Genomic DNA, 20,675 nt, shown 5'->3' with positions numbered 1-20,675 from the left:
TTATTAATCAATGGCAGTTTAAAGGATTTTGGTCAAAACACAAGCCACTGCACATTTTGCTTCCTTAAAAACACATGGATTTAAATTCCTAGGCAGCAATGTACTCCCTTGAGTTCCTGATTTTAGACAACTTTTTCTGTTATTCTTTTGAAGTGATAGATTTTTTAATTAATGTATTGGCTACCTTAACTATATAAAAAGATGATGTTTTGTGCTTGCGTTTTTCCCCAGAAGTGGTGCAGTGCAACTCTTCTTAAGCTGATGTTAACTATGTTTAGTTTTGGTGCTGGTGAGTAAAAGAAAACGTGGGAGCTGTAGGCACGCATCCCTCCAGTGAAGCTGTTTACATTCTGTAGTTGGGGATGCTTTTTTTTTATTTGCTATTGTACTGTGCAGGGTTTTTTTCGCCTGTTCTAATTTGCCGTGACGTGGTCAGTGCTGTTTCCTTCCGGCTGCTTGTGAGCCTGTGGTAGAGATAAGGATACGTTTACAGTGCAGTTTTAACAAGAAGCTGAAGATCTTGCTTCGTGTAGGAATTCAGGGACTCTCTGGATTGTACAAAGAATTTATTTACTGGTTTCATCAGTTTGATGCTCTGGGAATCAAGTTCTAGAGCATTTTGCTTGCAAACTAGCAACTTGGCTAAATTTGAACTGTATGTGATGACTAAAGGTGATATACGTGAGATAGCCTACAGCGGAGTAGGTCAGTCTGGGTTTCATGTTTTTACTATTATACCTTAAAGCTGAGAGTAACTAATGAATATGAAAACTGTGTGTATGAATGGATTTTTATTTTGTTAACTTTCGTAACTTAATCTCATGGTTCTAATACGAAGTGCTTAGAAACTGGTGTTACTTCCTTAAACAGCTTTATTTTTAAGGGTATGGAAATTTGCATGTATTAATCAGTAGAAGTAGTACTTCTGAAGGTACAAAGGTGTCTGACTTCCTTGGAGAAAGAGAGAACATTTATAGTTTAGAGCGGGCTTTACTGTGACTATTTTACATAGCTAAAGCAGTAATTTCTTAATTATACTTCTTTTTCCCTCCACAGCGATCAAGGCTATCAAGGTGCGAAGAACAACTCAGGAAAAATTTTCCCTTGGTTTATTTCCCTTTGAGAAGAGAAGAACCCGGGAACACTGATGATCTAAGAGATACGAGCCCTGATACTTGATTAATTTTGTGATCCTGCCTTTCTGCCCAGCTGGACCTCCGTGACACTCTCCTGTTTCACATTCAAGAACATTTTTCTTCATATGTGGAGCTGAGACCTGGGAATGCGTTATTATGGCAGCAGTTGTACAGCAGAATGAGCTTGTGTTTGAATTTGCCAGCAACGTCATGGAGGACGAGCAGCAGGTATGGGACAATGTAAGAAACCATATTTGTGCAAACTGGTGCTAGGAATGTTATGAAAGCATGAGGGAAAAATGTGGTGTAAAACACAAAAAAAGCAAACATTGAGGTCATTATTGTTGCAGCAGATCTATGTGCTGTTTCAAAAGCTTCCTGTTGCTTCCTGTAAATTGCATGAGCAGAGCAAAAACTGTTTGAAATGTTACAACTTCTGCAGTATTGAGACATCCTCTCTGAAAATATTTTTCCTCTGTCGCTGATTTGTGCCAGTAGAATCCATCTATTTGTGGTGCAGAATTCCCCAAATTCTGGTATTTGACAGTGGTTTTAACTTTCCTAGTGTGCTAGGATAAAATTCTGAAGATTAATGTTCACACTGCAGGTGACTAGAAAGAGCAGTGGGAACCTGCTCACTGCTTTTTTTCAAATTGATTTCTAAATTGTGTTAGTAAGCTTTGAAGTAATTTAAGTTGATTTCTTTCACACTGTAGAGATGATGTGTCTTTCTGTCTGAGGAGTCTCTCAGTCAGGCGTTGATTATCTAAACCCCATCCTGTGAGTCCTGAGGTTTCAGTGAAGATCTCCTATTGTAAAAATCAGGCAGCTCTTCTGTAGGTGGTGGTTAGTAATAGAGATTTTCATGTATTAACAAGAAATTAGCTGCCTGGGTACTGTGGAGAGACAGTTCTTAAGAACCTGGGAAGTGCCATGACAAACTGTTCCTCTTTTTGTGAATGTGAAAAGCATTTATCCTGTCACTTTCCAAAATACTTCTGACTTTGTAATCTTGCCTTTGGGTTTTCTGTATAGCCTAATATCTGTCTGGGTAAGTGGCCTGTTTCCGCTGTCAGTGTCATGCGATCGTTTCAATGAAGTGAGTGTTGTCTCTCTGAAGTGCTAACTCAGTTTTGGGTGGAACTAGTAATGTAACTTCCTTCCCTGTATTTTTCCAGAGCTTGTGGTAGCCTGGGGATTTAGATATGGGAATTGCACAAATGTAGTGGAAAACAAACCTTATTTATTACTTCTGTTTAATGTTCATTGCTGGTTTTACTTTACAAGACAGCGGGAGAGGGGAGAGTTAAGATGGTGTGAGCTACTTCAGTGTGGCTTCTGGAAGGGGTAATGTAAGCAAACATTGCTTTATTCAGTTTTATTCAGTGTTCTGGCTCTTGCAATTTCCTCAGATGCTCACCTGGAAAACTTAAAAAATATTAAAGAGCACTCAACAGGGCAGTAAAACTTAGATAAACAGAGCTTTCACCAGTCCCAGAACAAAGCCAACCATGGCATTTATCTCGTAACCCAAATAAATCCTACGCCAGATGGAGCCTAAAGAAAGGAGGTGTCTCTTAGCGTGCCCTGAAAGTGATGAAATCAAAGATGCGAAAGGCCAAGGAGAGAGTGTATAACAGAAGGTCTGTCCCTGCAACCAGCTGGATACAAGCTCCTCCTAAATCATTGGGTTACCTTAGTTCAGATATCAAAGATGCAGGTAGCCAGCTGTACGAAGGTAGATCTTAAATACATGTAGAAAAGGAGTCCTACAGAGGGAAAGATCGGGGAAGCTAGGGCAGGATTTACCTCGAACAAGGATTTGTACTGTAACATTAATCCAGAGAGGATGATTATGTGTGTGTACCTGATTGATCTGCTTCTTACAACACAGGTGCTATTGCTATTGCTGCTTCTGAAGTTTTTCAGTTCTGGACAGATAGATTGTATTTAGGGGTAGGTAACATGGTTTGTATACTGTGCAAAAAAAATATAGCTCTGGAAGTGCACTGTGTTGGTCAAAAGCAATTTTGAGCTTCATGAGTATATAAAATGTGATGTCTTTATGCACGCGTGTCAGCTGACTGGCCTTTGGAGAATTATTTTTGCCATGCCACCAAAAGCTGCATTGGAAGAACTTTGGTACTTTTCTTGCCAAAGCTTTGCCTGGAGTCCTGTTGTGCCAAGAGCTGTCAGGACATGGAACAGCTCTGGGGAGAGGTTCGAGGTCTAGTTGGCAGCTACGCTCAGTGTTTCAGGGAAGTCGTAATTCACGGCTATTTTTTAAGTATTTTTTAAAGGTCTTAGATAAACAACCATAAATTTTGAACAGTCTCTTTGCAGATGTAAGCATTCAGCCTATGGCAGACACCAATGGGAGGGACTCGATCACATGGCCCTGTGTGAACAGGAAAGGTTCTCTCTTATCAGCTTTACCCTACTCAATTTAGAAAAATAGGATTTTTTTTTAGGTTCTTTTTTCTTGGAGAGTTAATTTACCACATTGTGCTTGCATGGTGAGGAGGAAATGGGATGAAAATATCCTTGTAACATTGAGAAGGGAACAAGTGGCTTGCACTAATGCTACTGGTAACCTGTTTGGCAGCTGTGTGTCAGAGGTCCTGGTTAAAGAGGGGTTTTGCTCTTTTTTTTGAGAGAGAGACTTCACACATTCAACTGGGTAGGAGCTCCTACAGGCTTTGGCTGAGTCAGGGCTACTTCTCCGAGTCTTCAGCTTCTTCTCTTAATATCTATTAATTTAGCCCTTTGTTAACTTACAGTTAATGTGATGTTTTATCAGGGCATTCTTGATTTTAAAAAGCTGAGTAAAAGCACATAGAGGCCTGATCCATACTAGGAGGTTTAAAATGGTGCCTGGGGCACACTACTGAATCATCGTAACCATTAAATTACTAGCAGAGTGCCCAGTGTAACTGCTCTGTGTCAACAGGCGCTCTCTCAAGTTTCTCTGATGTGAGTGGTAACCTGTGCCTGAGGACACCTTCTGCATCTCTGAGGGGTGTTTCTCTCTTCCCTCCTTCTCAGGAGGAGGAATTTAAGCCCTTAAGTTGTGATGTGTCTTCTGTGCTGTCTTCTCGTGCCTTGGTTGGCTTTTCCATGTTCCATGGTGTTGCTGTGGGCTTTCTGAAACTCTAATTTACCTGATCAAAGCCACGGTCTACAGGTTTTGGCTATTTCCAGCTTCTGCAGAAAGTGATGTCCCCCCACCTTATCCACTCTTATCCATTTGCAGTTGTATTAAGACTTTAATGAAATGATCAAGCTCCATAATGAGGTTATCACCCCAGGAAAGCAAGTGGCATTTATTTATCTGCTTTCAGCATCAATCTGTGAACCCTTGTAATGTCTCAGATGCCAGCTGTGGAAATGGCTTTAAAGTCAAGAGGCTGCCTCTGCTGTTGGCACAGGAATCTTCAACAGGGGAAAAACAAAGTCCATTTTCTGGTCACTGAGTGTCACTTTGCCTAGTTTTGCTTAGTTGCTTTTTAAAAAAAACTAGTGGCCAACTGTATTACAGGTCTGAATTCTGTTGCTGAATTAAAAAGCCGTTGTTTTTCTCTGAGGTTATATATATATATTTTTTCTCCATGTAACTTTTCCCTGCTCCTGTCTAGCACAGGCCTTTTTTCCTGCCCATCACTCACTTCCACAACATTTAGGTAGTGACCATACTCTTGGGACAAGTTTTCTCCTTAGAGGACTTGTAGTATGAGAAGACAGTACCTCCCGAGCTAAAGAAATCCCCTTCCTTGTTTTCCATTTTCATAACCAGGATGGTGTTTTGATCTTCTGTCAGTTTGTGACAGCTAATGAGAAAATTCTCAGAGAAGAACAGAAACTACTTGTCAGTATGTCAAACATGGAAAAATAATTTGAGAGCAGAAAGGAAGATGCTGCATTTGGCCCCCGGAGGAGGGTGGGGTTCAGTTTCCATTGAGTCATTGAGCATGACTGATGATTTCAGGGACCTTTCATGGACTTCAGCATCTATCTAAAGCTTTGCACTCCTCTGAGCTGTTGAAGGTTGGTCTACAGGACTGGTTTGTAGATAAACTGCAGTGAGGAATTTGGTGTCTAAGACTTGGGAAAATTTCAACAGCAGTTCATGGGAGACGCATTGAAGATAAGCAGTCCTGACGTTTTGCAATGGTAGGATGTCATGTTTTAACTGTATTTTGCATGAGAAAGATGAAGCAGAAGTATGCAAAAAGAAAAAGATAAATAAAATGTGTATTAGTGTATTGATTTCTTGAAAATCATTGGTGACACTTAAATTAGAGGCTTTTTTTTTAATTTGGGTTTACTTTGCACTCTGCCTTTTTGTTAGTGCATTTAGAACCACCTTTGTATTAGAAATAAATTATTTTGTGATCTTGCTGTTAGAGACGTAATTTGTCTTAATTAAATCACTACCTTCTGGTCCTTAATTTAATGTTTTCCCTGTGGGTAATTCTTAATTCTTCCTTTTTTCTGACTGCCCTTTGCCACAGTTGTTGTCAAGACATGTTTTACAAAAGAGAGAGCGATTTAAAGTAGTAAGTACTGCCTTCTAATTGCATTTTCTACTTACAATACTTATGTTCCACACTCTTCCCTAGGAGAGGCTTACTCCCATGGCCATTGTCTGTGTTGAGGCAATAGCTCTGATACCATTTGCTGTTGGTGGTGGTGTGTGTAGTGGCACCTGTGTAAGACATGAGCAGTCCCTAACTAAGCTCATAATCTTATGGTTGGGTTTTTCTTGTATGATTAATAGAAAAAAAATCCTTGATCCATGTGTATCTGTGTTCTTCTTAAGAGGCTGCATCCACATGTACAAACACTAGTTTTCTCAGAAACATGCTTTAGCAACTTTCTGGTTTCTTTTCCTTTTTTTGAAGCTTGCCACGTTTATAATGGAATTTATTTTTATAGTGAGAGAACCTTGTAGTTACGCTGGACTTTCTTTGAGCTGGCTCTGCTCTCATCTTTTACTTTCTTCCTACAATTGGCATTTTAAAATACTCACTTTGGAAAATGCTGTGTCTGTAGTAAATGGTTTGAAAACTTCTTCCTGTTGAATGGTTGCCTTTTCAGAGAGTGTGCATCTTGTTATTATTACTGATCAACTTGATTTCTGTTTTCCCAGCTGCCTCTTTTCTTCTGTATCCGATGCAGAATAGCTGTCAAGACCAAAGGATGATGTCTGAGAGCAGACTTAGGAAGTAAAGCAGGGAGAAAGTAATGCCAAGTGACTAAAGCCATACAAATTAGAGAGTGAAAGTGTTAGAGCGCCTATATCAAGCACTCCCTGTTACACCCCTTGCGTTTGTAGCAAACGTTCCCTAAAACACTGATCTTCTACTGGTGTCTCGTGGGAGACATGGTACCTGTGAGAGCTTCATCCAGTCCTGACAGCAACTAGACTTCTCCAACCCCCAGCTTGATGGAAAGAGCAAAAGATTAAGGTGCTTGCAGCAAGTTGCTTGCCCAGTATTATTGCCAGCAAAATTGTACAACTCCTCTATATTGTTAGCTTTAGGCTGCAAAATAGTGTTGTGGGAGTCTGGTATTCCTTAATGCATTAAAATCAATATATGAGGTACTACGGTGATATTCAGACTCTGGCCCGTGGTGCGGCACTGCTGCTTCTTGTTTTTATGTGATAAAAATCATCATGTTCTTCGGTACTTGCTCCTGAGGGTTTTAATATTAAAGATACGTGGTATAGGTCTCGAAGTGTTAATCAGTAAGCTGTTAGATTGGATGTAGTCTTAAGTACTGTTATTTTAACTTCCTTTTTTCCACCCCCAGCTTGGTGATCCTTCTATTTTCCCTGCTGTCATCGTGGAGCATGTTCCTAGTGCAGATCTCCTACACAACTACTCTGGCTTAACCTGTGTGGATGAACCCAGTGACATGATCACTGAGAACTCTCTGGATGTTGCGGAAGAGCAAATCATAGAAGATGATGATATCACCCTCACAGGTTGGCAATAAAAACATTTCTGTGCCATGTTTTTGCACCAAGATGGCTGTGGCTAATGGTGGAAAAAGCTTAATGACAAGAAACAACAGGAAACAAAATTATAATGGTGTTGAATGCTGTTAATTCCATACAAGACAGAGAAAATGGCTTTAATACCATTAGCAGGTGGCTTGCAATCCCAGCTGTACAGCTGATGGTGGTGAAGAGTTTCATCCATCAGCAGAGATTAAGACAGAGTCCTGCTCAGAGTGCCAGCAGACTTTTCTTTGCTCTTCTTAGGATTTGTTTGCTCTTACATAATGGTTGTATGTTTCTAAGTAAATGTACACAGCAAAGAGGAGGAATATGCAGTCTGAGTACTTGTACTGCTTTTAGCTTCCTGAGGGTATAGTTAGCCACAGAATGCGCGTATTAGTGTGACTTACTGGTGTAAGCATGCTCAGCATTGTATTCATTTTCTGTCTAATAATGATTAGTGCCCAAAATACAGATGTTCTGTGTAAATTCTGTTAGAAAATATAGCTCCAAAGAAAAAACAATTCTCAAGAGGAAAGCTGTAAGATATGTCACATTGTTAAAAAGAACCCCTCACTGAATGTGTGTATTTGAAAGATTTTTGTGCAACAGGTTTGAAAGGTGGGGTAAACACTTCAGAGTGAGGATCTGTTTCTATGTCTTCTTTCAGCCATTAGGCTCCACACCTGGAGTGTCTCCAGGGCTGGAGACAGCTTGCTGTTTTCAGTCATGCTTGTGACATTGTTTGCAAAGGCATATTCTGATACAATCTGTTATTACCAAAACAAAAACTCAACCAAACTTGACGTGAGGAACAGTTCACAGAGTATTTTGATGTGAGCTGTTCTCAGTAAACGGATTTAACTGATAAAAATGGCTCCTTTTTTTTCCTTAGTAGTGGATTATCTGTGAACAGACTGTGACCGTACAAGTAAGTTTGCTGATTATTCGGGAAGGTTTTACATACTTAAACATTATTTCAAGTCGAAACCTCTTGCCAGCTATGCACTTGCTATTCATGTTAATTATTCACACCGCAACTGGCATTTCCTCTGTGTTACTTAAGCACCACTTAATGCGACTGTGTGCATTTTTCATAGCGGGTTGTCTTTATGAATCCATGTTCACTGTAATAAATTGTGTGTGCATTTTTACTTGCATGAGTAATTGTGAAGCTCCCCTTTTGTGAACGCTCTTGTTAATGCTGGGGGTTTTTTTGCTCCTGGTCACATGAGAGGGGTTTGCAAATTGCTGCCAGTGACTGAAAATATGTAATCCTTGTAACCAGTGGTGTCCAAGGGATTCTGGGATACTTTGGAGGCAGACAAGTGTGGTATTGTTCCCATCATCCATTGTAGTTCAAGCAATCTGGTTTTCCTTAAAGGCAAAGTCCTTAGAAAACCAGAGCTGCCACTTCGCAGAGATTATTGTTGTGATGGAAACATTAGCTACTTATCTGCTTCACACTCTCCATCCTGCTAGCTGCTGTGCATATTGTGGATTTCCTTGGAAAGAAAAGTACCTCGTTTTCCAGTGCTGGATGAGTCCGGGCTGGGCAGGAACCAGCACCACTGCTGAGAGCTCCTGCTGAGGATGCAGCACTGGTAGCTCAGTGCCTGGTTTCTGGCAGGGAGCTGTCTTGCCTGACTCAAGTGGGTCAGAATTCGTAGGCCCCAGCAGCCCCCAGGAGGTGTGGGGAGGGGGCTGGGGAAGGAGGCCCTGTCATTTCCCTCCCTGCTGCAGGCAAGCATGGGCTGTGGCCACAGCTGCCCACTCAGAACTGCAAGGCTGTCTGGGAAGCGCCTTGGTTCAAGCACAGCTTGAGTCGTTGTAACTGAAGTTTCCCACCTGCTCTATTTTATTCCACATTAAAATGTTTGTAAGACTGAAGTTCACAGCAAAAGAAAACTGAAACCAACATTGTTTGTGACTAAACTCTACAGAGAAGAGGTGGCTGCTCAATATGCTGAATGCAGCTTTTTTCAAGTTACCAGTTTTTCAGTACTGTTCTATGACTGTCATACATTAAGCTTCTCTTTTCTCATAGGCTAACAGAAAAGTGGGCAGTAGGTCTCCTGAAACTTGAAGCGATTTATTTTTAGGAGTTTATCTGCAGAATGATGGATGCTGGTAGGTTATAGGATGTAGCTTCAGCCCCTAAAAGCCACAGCTATCACACATCAGTGATTAGTTACCTGTAGTATAAATTACAACCTGCTAAAAGCCTGTAAAAACGATGTGTGTTTCACATGATACTCTGCTGAAAGACAGCTAACAACCAGCTTTTTAGTTACGTTAATGGTTACACTGTAATTATTTTATAATGAATAGGAAAACCTGCTTTATCATCCTCCTCTTTAAAAGTACTTTTCCCTGGAAAGACTGTGATGGCAGTTTTTAGGGTCAGTTTGTTGCCAGTATTATGGGATTTTAAGTGATTAACCATCGTGTAGTAAAGGGTGATTAACAAAATGAATTGGAGCTTTTGACTGTGAATGAAGTTTTATGTCGAAATGGAATATTGAATTGTTCAGGTTTATTTTTTTTTTCTCTCTGAAAAATACACAGGATAATGGTTTATGAGAATAAATTCTGGGCCAACTTGTCAGAAGGTACAATTTGCTACACTTTATGTACCTAATTAATGTGACTAATTACAGTTATAAGGTGCATAGGGGAGGAGGAACAAATTGGATTGTGTAGCTTCCTGATTTTTTTTTTAATTATTGTTATTTTTTTTTTTAATTTCACCATGTCTGGGCAGTTTAATTTAGAAACATAACAGTTACTCAGACTCTGCCATTTTTGGTTCACCTGTTCTGGCATTGTTCTCGGGGATCAGGGAAGCAGCTGCACTGAGACAGCTTGGGGTGGGGGAATGAGAGAGGAGGGGTCGAAAATTAGCGCTTAGGTGCCCTGTGCCCTAGTCTGACTAGTGAGCACAGAAATGTGCATTTCCATAGATTGGTAACTGTAATTAGTAACTGATTCAGAAGTTATTTTACAGCATTTCCAAGCTCAGTAGCCTTTGGCTTGTGTATTTGGTGAAGCTCTAGTGTTTGTGGCACAAACAAAGCTGGCCAGGTAGGAGAATGAAGGCAAATATCTCTTAGGTACTGCAGTCCTGTGCAAACCCAGCATCTTTGGTGTTCATTCACAATGCTACAAGGAAATCCAAAGGAGTAGTTAGGTCGAAACTGGACTTGACAATGTTAATCGTGAGGATTTTGAGTTGACAAGATGCCAGTTGTAAAAAAAACAGGTACAGTTTCAGTTACCTTGTAAAGAATTTATTCACTGCTGCACCTAGCATCAGGTTAAAAACAGTGAGGGTGTTTTGTTTTTTTTTGTAGCACTCCAATGAGATAATTTTCTTTACAATTTATAAAGCCTTATTTAAAAAGGAAAATGAAGGGTGGTATATAGGTCTCCTGAAAATACCTATGTTCTTAAACTTGGTTTTCCAGTGTCAGCTCAGAGTTGATACTACTAAGAAATTGCTTAAATTTAATAGCCAGCTCTTATGCACAAGGGTGTTCTGTCCGTGTTTAATGGATCTCTTTCTACTTTTAGCAACTTTAGATTTTTTCCAACATTATCTTGAGGTTATTTTGAACCCCTGGTTTTGTTTATAGTAAAACCGGCAATGAATTTAAACACAGCACAGCACTTATCCTGGCTGGACAAGGATCCACCTTGTCTACTCTCTGGAGCTGCTGGCCACCAGGGAAGCAACGGGAGTGGGACAGGATTGCTGAAAGTGGTGTAAAGCCTTCAGAAAAGACACTAGGCAGGAGTAGGGAAGGCAGGAACTGCAGCAGGGAGCTTCCAGCGTGAGGCACAGTTTGTTTCTCTGCCATGTGGGATGCTGTGGTTGGGCAAGCCTCATGCTAATGGTGAGTGCTGATTCATAGGGAACATGGATTTGCAGTAACTGGGCTGTAATTGGTATGTGGATACAGAGGTTCGTGTTTGTGGCTTGCTCAGATAAGCAAGAACAAGTAGTGTTTCTTTCCCTCCTCTCTTCCCTTTTTTACTCCCTTTTATCCCCATCTTTTTCCTTTTCTCTCTCTGCCTTTATTTCTTCCTTTTTTCTTTCCTTTTTTTCTTTTTTCTTTTTCCTTTTTTTCCTCCCCTATTTTTTTCTTTTTTCCTTCTTTTTCTCTCCTTGTTTTTAAGTTTCTGCCTGTTAAAGATAGCATTTGAAATCTGATGCTTTTCAGAAAAGACACCCCTCTCATTCTTTCATTCTTTTCATTTTGTCGAAGTGCAACAAATAAGCTGTTTCATCCCAGTTCTTCTTAAATTTGTGACTGTATCATAACTGCCAGTGATTGGGTGCCTTTCTGCAACGTTAAGAGGAAAACTGAAATGACAGACAAGAACTTGCCTTCGGTAGTGGAGTTGGTTATTTCCAAGACTGTCTCAAGTTGAGTACCAATTAGCATTTTGCTGCTGGTAGGGCAGAGAGGTAGGACAGGAGAGGTGGTGCTCCGTCTCCTCTGTGTGGTAGCCTACACCTTTTTTGTGTTAACTTTTGAGTTCTTGTAATTCAGCTTGCTAACCCAGTGAAACCCAACAGACTTCTTTTGAGCCACTTTATGAAACTAAATTGTCTGGCTGCATGATCAAAAAAGCATGAAGCCTGGCACGTGTTAAGTGGCAGGAGTTTGGACCATGAACCAGGGGCAGAAATGAAGAGCCATGGCCATTGATTTTTCAGCAAGGGGGAAATATTAATTCAGCTCAAACCACCTTGTGAAGCTCTCTGCTAAGAAGAGGCTTGAAAAGTGTTAGTGAGAGCGTTGATGTGGTTAAGAAACTTGTCTTTGCCATTCTCTGTCTGTGGATAGACAGATGGTTGGCACTTCTTACATTTTTTACGGGCATCAAGTTAGATTAATTTCTGTGTTTTCAGAAGTTCCTTTCATTAGTCTTGGGTATGGATGGTCAACTTCTTGCCACATGACGATGTGAAACTGGCAACCTCTTCCTTGCCTGCCATTATTCAGAGTGAGGAATTGACTCTTCTCTGTCACCTCAGTGCCTGAAAGCGAGTGGATGGGCCAGGGAAAGAGCGAAGAGCAGCTGCTCCCTCCTCCCCATCCACAGCCCTGAGAACCAGCGGGGACTTTGAATTGTATGTGGCAGCGTAAACCAACACTGCTCAATGGCTTTGGCTGAGCTGGATCGTGGCAGGTTATCTTCCCATCCCTTCAAACAACACAGAACTGATGACAGCTGCTTTGGCAGTACTGGGTGCCTGTAGTTACGGTGACATCCTTACTGTGGTCTTCATTATGCTGGTAGCTGACATGGAAAGTTCCCATCCAGATACAGCTTCGAACCAGAAGCGATGAAGTCAGCACAGCTGGGCCAAGTGTGAGCGTGCCTGCAGATGGCATGGGATGCACTTGGTTCAGTCTCCTCCTCAGCTGGCTGGGCTTTCTCTGGGAATGCTTTTTGGCTCTTGGCGCTGAGATGCTCTGTGGCTGAGCTCCTGAGTCTGCAAGCTGCACTGTGAAAGCTTTGGCAGTTTGCTGCCTCATCTCACTGTGTGGCTTCTCAAGACAGGACCTTAGTCCATACTCACTACCACCTCTTTTATCTTTATGCTGTACTCCTCCTAAGCTCTGTTTTTCATTTCTTAAGCCTGTTTGGAGATATCAGCCAGAAGGCAGCAATCCATAATTGTCTGAAAGTCTGTGCAAGGCGTGGGGTGGAGGGGGTCCTGTAGACAACAGGGCGAGTTGTTGTGTGGGTCAGCGGTTCCCAGTGCCTGTCTGCTTATTCTGTCTTAGCCTGAGTCTCTGGTGCTTGGGGCATGGTAGGACTAAGGTCAAGGAAAAGTCCAGAAGGTAGGGAGGTTTCTTCTGAGTTCCGTGTGCTGCCTGTAAATCACAGTTGGGTGGAGGAAGTAGGGCTGATGTGTGAATATCTGCATTCATCTTTGCCCTCTTGTAATAATATGATTGCTGAAGCTGTTAACATTTGGGGTAAAACAGGGGTTATTTTTTTTGGCATTTTTTTAATTGTGGGATATTTTAGTGCTAGTGAGCTAGGTGCTACTTTGTTACCATGATTTTTTTTTTTTTTAAAGCATAGAAATTCTGGAATAAACCTCTTGCTTTTATGCAAGGAAGAAATGTCCCAAGGTCATTGTGTTGTGTTTTATGGTGCGTTCTTGCTTACTCTGTTAGTCAGTCTGTCTCCGTTTTTCCTTTGTGACTGCCCCACCCAAAATTCCTCAAAGCTAAACAGGGAGAGTGTAAAGCTGACTCAGTATTGGGCTGAGAAAGCAACTGAGGTTCATTGGTGTCCTAAGGAGAAGTATGACAGTGCAGCAGGCCTTTGCACAGCCTAGACAAATGCAGGTGAATCCCCCAACATGGCTTCATGTTCATGGCAAAGGATAAGGAAGCCTGGCCTGTGCATTTCTGTCCAACAAAGAGTAATATCTGAAAGAATGAGTTAAACAGTTCTAAAGGTTTATGGTACCAGTTGCTGGGACTCACATCTAACTTGTTTGTCATGCCACAATTACTTTGGAAAAAGTTCCTGCAGTCAAACCACTATCATCATCTGGAGCAGCTGTTATTTTGCAAATCTGCTTTAGGTATCAGGAAATAAACTATATTTTATTGGATTTTTTTGGTGTGTAGCTTGTCGTGATCTTAGTTATTAACTAACACTCAAGAGCTTTGGATTTGTCTAATGACCACCCTCATGAGACTGATGTGAAAAATTTGTCAGCCTCTGTATTGCTTTTCATGTTTAGTATTTGCTTTCCAGTGCAAACCTGGAGCCTGTGCTTTTATCCGTATTTATAATGCCCAGAGATTTGTTTAGGATACAGCTACACCTTTAAGTCGCCGTATGCTCTCTAGTAGGAGTTGTGGAATATTTTCTTGTTTGTCCTTCAGGAAAAATGACAGGACACTTTTGATGAGCTTTTATTGATTGTGGAATTCACTTCCTTTGGACCACCATAAGAAGAAATTAGCAATTTTTTTTTTCTAAAGGATACTGTCTGGAATACTTCTTTGTGCTAGGAAAATTTCTTAGGGTTCACAGGTGGGTTTTTTTACTGCATATGCTTGATCAGCAAAGGGAGGGGTTAGAAAGAGGCAGAAACAAAAGGTTTGTGGTTTATTTTGTTTTGTTTTTAAAACATAGAATGTGAAAAATGTAGTGTATTCAACATCATGGTTGCAGTGTGTATTTTCTCCCCAGATAATCTCTTACTGCTCATCAAGGCCATGGTTATCACTTCATTTTTTCATAGAAGTGAAGTAGGAATAAATATCGTGTTAGGCTTTAAATCCAGTTTGTAGCTTGTTAAGAATTAATTAGTTATTTTCTCTTGCTTTTAGTCGAAGCATCTTGTCATAATGGAGATGAAACAATGGAAACAATTGAGGCTGCTGAAGCACTTCTGAATATGGACTCACCTGGTCCCATGTTGGATGAAAAAAGAATAAGTAAGTTTTCTATGAAATCAAATTCTGTCTGTGTGTGTTTGTTTATTTATGAAATGAGGAGGTATTCAGCAGCGTGGTTGTGTGGAATGGGTAAGATGAGTTTGCTTCCAGGTAGACTTTATGTGCTTAGTTTGGATATCAGAAATCCAGCGGTGAGAGATTTCATTGTCTCGCCAAATTTTGATTATAGACAGGTAGGGAAAGAATAAAAAATTACAAAGGAAAAGCGTGAATGAAGCAAGGTTGTTTAGACTGCTGTGTCTTGTTTGGCTGATAGAGGATGAGTCTGTTTATGTTGCCAAGATAAAAGAACATACACTTATATCTGCAGATTGTCTTAAATATGAATAAAAATGAGTGATCACCAAATAATTGTGCTGGTTTTGGAGAGTGGGTTATGTGATCAAATTGCTCTATTTTACTACTGCTTCTGCTTTTGTAAGATGTGGGTGGCTATATTCTGTTATGAACTGGTCTTCTCTCCCGTGAAAGCTTTAAATGTCATAGTTTCATTTCATTCTGTCTTTAAACACTTGCTCTAAAAATGAGCTTTTAAAAGTCTTCGTGGCTCTGTGTAAATATTCCTATTGTCCCTTTCCCTTAAGCAACAATGTTTGGCACAACTGAAGATGATGATATAGTGGCTCCGATTACACATGTGTCAGTCACACTCGATGGGATCCCCGAGGTGGTGGAAGTTCAGCAAACTCCAGATCCTTACGCTGAATCACCAGAGACTCCAGAATTTGAGCAACCAAAGAAGAAAAAAGGTAAGATGCTACTGGAGAACAGCAGTGTGGAGTTGGAGAGCAGTGGGTGGCATATTTGCCTCTCTTGTGTGTGTGAGGAACCATTCTGGATGTTAAGTCAATGTAACTGAGTGGACTCAGACAGAAATAGAGAGAAAGCATTTTCTCATTGGGTGATGTGAGCACAGATACTGGTGCTTAGATGCTAATGATGTTGGAGAGGTAGCAATGATGGCTTCTCCCACAGGAAATATGAATCTCTGCTTGTTCCTGTTTATAGTTTCTCCTTCAGAACAGAACTGTAAAGCAAGCTGTAGAGCTTTTGCTACTGTGCATCCTGAAGTACTTTAATTAGCTTTTATTTTGCGTCAGCTAAAGATACTCAATGTGTTCATAGAATCATAGAATCACTTGGTTAGAAAAGAGCTTTCTATCAAGTCCAACCGTACTTGTCCACTACTAAATCATATCCCTGAGCACCTCATCTGCTGTCTTTTAAACACCTCCAGGCATGGTGACTCAACCACCTCCCTGGGCAGCCTGTTCCAGTGGTTTATAACCCTTTTGGTGTAGAAGTTTTTCCTGATATCTAATCTGAACCTCCTCTGGCGCAGCTAGAGGCCTTTTCCTCTTGTCCTATCACTTGTTAACTGGGCAAAGAGAGCAACACCCACCTCTCTACAACCTCCTTCCAAGTAGTTCATATTCAAAACATGGCATGAGAATGAGGAGAATTTTTTAGCTTTTCTTAAATATGAACCATTTAATTTTATTTATTTTAAATAGCTGTCTGCTACAGTAACTGCTACGTTAGTCCCATTTGTGGTAGATAACACCTACACAGTGTCTGCTGAATGTGTGTATGTGTTAGCCACCAGTCTGAATTAGTGTACGCAGTAGGTAATTTAAGTGACAGATAAAAACAAGTTATGGGCTGCTGTTGATAGATTCACTTGCCACATTAGCACTAGTTGAGTATAACCAGTTAACATTGATAACAATTGAAACTCGAGTTAGTAGTTATTTTCCCAGGCAGCATCCAACAAAGTTGGAAGCCCTACTCTTAGCAAAAAGACACCCCTTCTTGTGGGGGAAGAGGTGTAGGCCAGCTGGCCTGTCCATCAGGTAAGGTGGTCATTTTTCCTCCCCAGCAAAAGGGTTTTCAGGTGCCAATTTTATACTTTTGAAAACTCTTTGGTGCCTTTTGGTGAGGTGGGACTAAATCAATTACCGTGCATTGATTTGCTCTTGGCAAGGCCAGTTGTGTTGTCAGAAGCAGGGGCTGTGCGGTTTGCCGTGTCTTTGGGGCAGGGAGCTCAGCGCATGCTTTCAGGGGTATTTCTGTGTTCTTAACTGAAGCACCATCAGGCTATGAGGTCTCTGCCTCGCTCTGAGTGTTACTCAGCTGATTTGAGACACCACCACCCAATCCATCTGTCTTGCAAGATAAGGTTGTTTGCTGTTCAGATAGAACCGTTCCCTTTTGCAGAGCTTAGTATTAGCCATCCACAAGGCCTAGCCAGTCCATTATCCCACATCAGCCATACACTGGCTGAACGAAGAGTATATTTTTGCTGCTACTTTGCTGCTATTTTCAAATGTTGGAAGTTGTTATCTGTGATAGAGAGCATATTTTCCTGTGGAGATGTTGGGGAAGCGTCCCGAGCCCCATGTGTGTCACAAGGTCTGATAAGGGCGGGTGTAGGTCAGCAAGCCTCTAGTTTCTGTAAGAAAGCTGAACTGAAAGTGCTGTGGAGGAGAGCTTTACCAGCAGCTGCCCCAAGAGTGCTGCTGGGGAAACTACTGTGCTGTGCGCACTACTGTGAGATAACCAACTGTAAGAGGATTTTAAACTGTTTTTTTGTTTTATTCTTTTCTTCTATTTTATTCTTCTTTTTAATGTTGCCTGATGTCTGGTCAAAACAAGGAGCTGCTGTGTGCTAGATGTTTAACCTCTTTGGCTTGATGCTTTCATACCCTTTTTCATGTTGTGCTGCTTCTGCTTACTCCCACTCCTTCCTCTTCCCTAGCTGTAGGTTAGAAAACCAGTTGCTTCACAGGAAGTGTACGTATTTGTTTTTGATGGTTACATTGGATAGAAAAAACAGTAGAAAGGCTGCATCAGCTTACTGTTTCATTAACTACTCATTTTCAATGAAATTGAGGCTTTGTGAGATAGATGGTATGGTCTGAGTAATGTTGAAGTCTTACTTCAAAATGTCCAGAGGGTTGTAAGGCATTGATGTACAAAGATTGCTGCAAAATGATATTAATGTTGTAGTGTGCTTGAGGCTAACATGCAGTGTGTGTGGGCTTCTTTTGGTTTGATTGAGGGGTTTTTGGATTTTTTTCTAAAGTGCAGTTTTTTTTCAATTCCTTTGTTCAGTTTTGTGGCACAACAAAGAACCATGGTCATTTTGCCCTCTCCATACCACTCAGGATTTTATAGACTTCTAACATATATAACCCATCAGCTAAGCTTACAGGGTTGCATTGTGCAGAGCATTGCCGTCTGAGTCAGAATGGCTCTGCTCCACCAAGGAAACTTTCTTCAGAAGTGATGGGGTGATTTCACTTCCCTACTGCAGCAGCTGGACAGCTGGATCCACCCATCTGCTTGGCTGCAAACCCATGTCCACCGTGTTTGTACTCATCGATGCCTGAGCCCTAAGCTGCCAGACTGGATCAGAAGGACAGGAAAAACATAGGGATGTCAGAGAAAGAAGCTTGGAAATTTGCTATGCTAACACCTTAAGTCTCAGTTTTGCTATGGGAGGTATCTAGCAGTAAGTGGTCACATACGTGATACACACGTTATATTTTAGATATATACTGTTTATTAAGTTTTTACATACATTACATTTCTTTTAAGAAAACCTGCTGCAAACAGTGCAAGAAAATGTGTTGAACTTCTTCTGGTGCAGTATAAAGTATTCAGTCAGGATGAGCATCTCACTGTCTAAATATCACATTAATTTGTAGCATGAATTTTGAACCTGAAGTGGTTTTGCAGCCATGGAAATAGGAAAGTGGAAATACCAATTATAAATTCAATTAGCTATACAAAATTATGGTAGCCCCACATAAGGCTTAGCTCTCACACGGTCTTCATCCTTCCTCTTTGTAAAATTCTCTCCTAAAAAGGCATTTAGTGAGGTACTCTGAAAGGTAACAACTTCATGCTCTGTTGAACTAAAGGAGGAAGCGTGCTAATGCTTCATGTGCTTTTTGAAAATATCTGCTTTAAACAAAGGAAGTATATCTTGTATGTCTTTGTCAACTGCGTTGTTGATGGTATCAGTCAGTGCCTAGAGTTTGTAGCTCACTGTGTAGTCTAAACCCATCATCTTAAGTACCTCTATCTGGGATAATAGAGTTTACATCAATATCTTTCTGTAAACAAGTTTCACATTCTTCACTGAATTCTAATTTTGGATGAGTTTCTGACAGAGGATTGTGCACATTGGATGCCCTGAAGTAGTCTAGGCTGAAGTTAGAGAGGCTAGAATTGCTGTAGCAGTAATATTCATATTTAGTAGCCTAGATCCCTACTTAGAAGTGCATGACTTAGATGTGGTCGGTACTTATGTTTCCTGAAGTTGACCAGCAGTAGTTCAGTCATGACCAAATTGAGCCCTCATCCACTTTGTTTTCTTTTACAACTGATTTCATTTGGTCAGAAGGTAATTAATGACATAAAAATAACACTCCCCTTAATGGCAAATATTTACAACTGTACAAGAGGGGAAACAAGGTTAGCACCCGACGGTCTTCTCATGACACAACTCTAAGGGGAGAATAGCTTTTAGCCAAAGGTACCCTGAGGGACTTCTTGGGCAGCAGAAGCTAATCTATATGAGAGTTTGATGGGAACGGTTGGACTCGATGATCCGGTGGGTCTCTTCCAACCTGGTTATTCTGTGATTCTGTGACTTCATCTAGACATTTAAGGGAAAACAGACATTTCTGCAACTAGGGGAATAAAGCTGCTAAAAATGTACTCCAGTAGTTCTTTATCCTTGACTATGGTGGTATATTAAAAAAAACAGTATTGTAGGATTTCTTCCCTCCCATCTTCATTGAAATCGAGGAAGGCATTACTGGCCAAGAGAATGCCTGAGCTTTATGTTCCATCCTCAGTCATGAATCCTGTCTGAATAGAAGCAAGAAAATTACGGGACTCCAGGCATTACTAGAGTTTCCTCACTGTAGCTCTTTCAACTTAGTTATCCCTCCTCCCCCGTGCCCCGTTAGAAACTAAGAGAGAAATAAAAAGGTGGACTCAGCAAGAATGCTAATGTCAAAAAGTGATATCTCAGGCTAGTTTTTTATGACTTCTTTACAGATACCTGGAATCTGTAACAAAGCAGACAGTGCAGGCAAGCACTGACTGAGTTTTTTTTCCTTCAGAGCTAGTGAAAAACCCTCACTGTCACTCTGCAGCAGAGCAGCTTCCTTACTAAAGCAGCCCCTAAAAGCAAAACCAAAAGTAGAATGTCATGGTGTGCACGATTTCACAGGCCTGTTGGTCTTATCTCTGTAGAGCATAAGTCTTTGGAAATGCCATCAGTAAAGAAAAAGACTTTTCTTTAGACCTTTAATAATGAAATTAGGTTATTGGGACTAGAAAAGTGTTTCTCTGAGTCCTGGTCTGCTTGGTCTGTTTTGCCTCTCTAATGAGTGAAGGTAGTATGTAAATAATTTAGGTATTGTCGGTGTACAAAGGGGTCACTGCAAAACCCAGTAAGGGAAATTTTTGTTTCATAGAAAGTTCTGGAGGTTTGTGATTAATTACATTACCTGTAAAAGCTGCCATTGCAGGGAATGAGATCTAATAAAGGAATGGATTCAAGAGTTTGTATTGCAAAACACTTCAGCATGACTTAATTTTTGTACTCCACTTGTCTTTAGGTAGTTGATTGCTCAATGTTTTCAAATGAGTGCTCTTAATTGTCACCAGCTGTAACTAACTTCTTCTCGGTCTTCCTCAGCAGACTGAGCTGCCATGCTAGTGATTTAAAAACTGGTATTGTCTTCAGGGCCTGTTAGGGGTTCTGCTGGTCTTAACAAACGAGTGACTTTCTTTACCTGTAGCCACTGTTAGAAAAAATATAAAATACAACAGGACTGAAAACTGTTTTCTTCACATGGCAGTGTAGTTTGCTGCTGTCAGTGGAGACTTCTAATCTATTAAAACAAGCAGATGATCTTGTTTTATCCCTTTCATTTTAGTAATGAATGAACAAGATAGTGCTCTGTATTTAGTCTAGCTTTTCCTGTTTAAACTCAGTTCATAGCCCACAAT

At 40.8% G+C, this 20,675-nt stretch overlaps 1 protein-coding gene across 5 annotated transcripts in view; it reads left to right on the top strand.

Annotated features, from left to right (window-relative positions):
* Positions 1 to 20,675, top strand: part of ELF1 (E74 like ETS transcription factor 1) — an 86,291-nt gene that overhangs the window by 47,280 nt on the left and 18,336 nt on the right. For 4 of the 5 annotated variants that reach the window (XM_069880790.1, XM_069880828.1, XM_069880810.1 and 1 more), the window contains exons 2-5: positions 1,057 to 1,364; positions 6,951 to 7,125; positions 14,514 to 14,621; positions 15,227 to 15,391. In XM_069880790.1, the coding sequence (XP_069736891.1) occupies positions 1,293 to 1,364; positions 6,951 to 7,125; positions 14,514 to 14,621; positions 15,227 to 15,391 (520 nt within the window). In that variant the 5' untranslated portion in view covers positions 1,057 to 1,292. Of the gene's footprint in view, positions 1 to 461; positions 706 to 1,056; positions 1,365 to 6,950; positions 7,126 to 14,513; positions 14,622 to 15,226; positions 15,392 to 20,675 lie in introns of those variants that run through there. The other variant, XM_069880800.1, reaches the window with a different exon arrangement.

The sequence above is a fragment of the Phaenicophaeus curvirostris genome, chromosome 1 (genome assembly GCF_032191515.1).
Source record: "Phaenicophaeus curvirostris isolate KB17595 chromosome 1, BPBGC_Pcur_1.0, whole genome shotgun sequence".
In the NCBI taxonomy this organism is placed as follows: Eukaryota; Metazoa; Chordata; class Aves; order Cuculiformes; family Cuculidae; genus Phaenicophaeus; species Phaenicophaeus curvirostris.
Note: the sequence above shows the minus strand (reverse complement) of the source record. Positions and strands in the feature narration are given on the sequence as shown.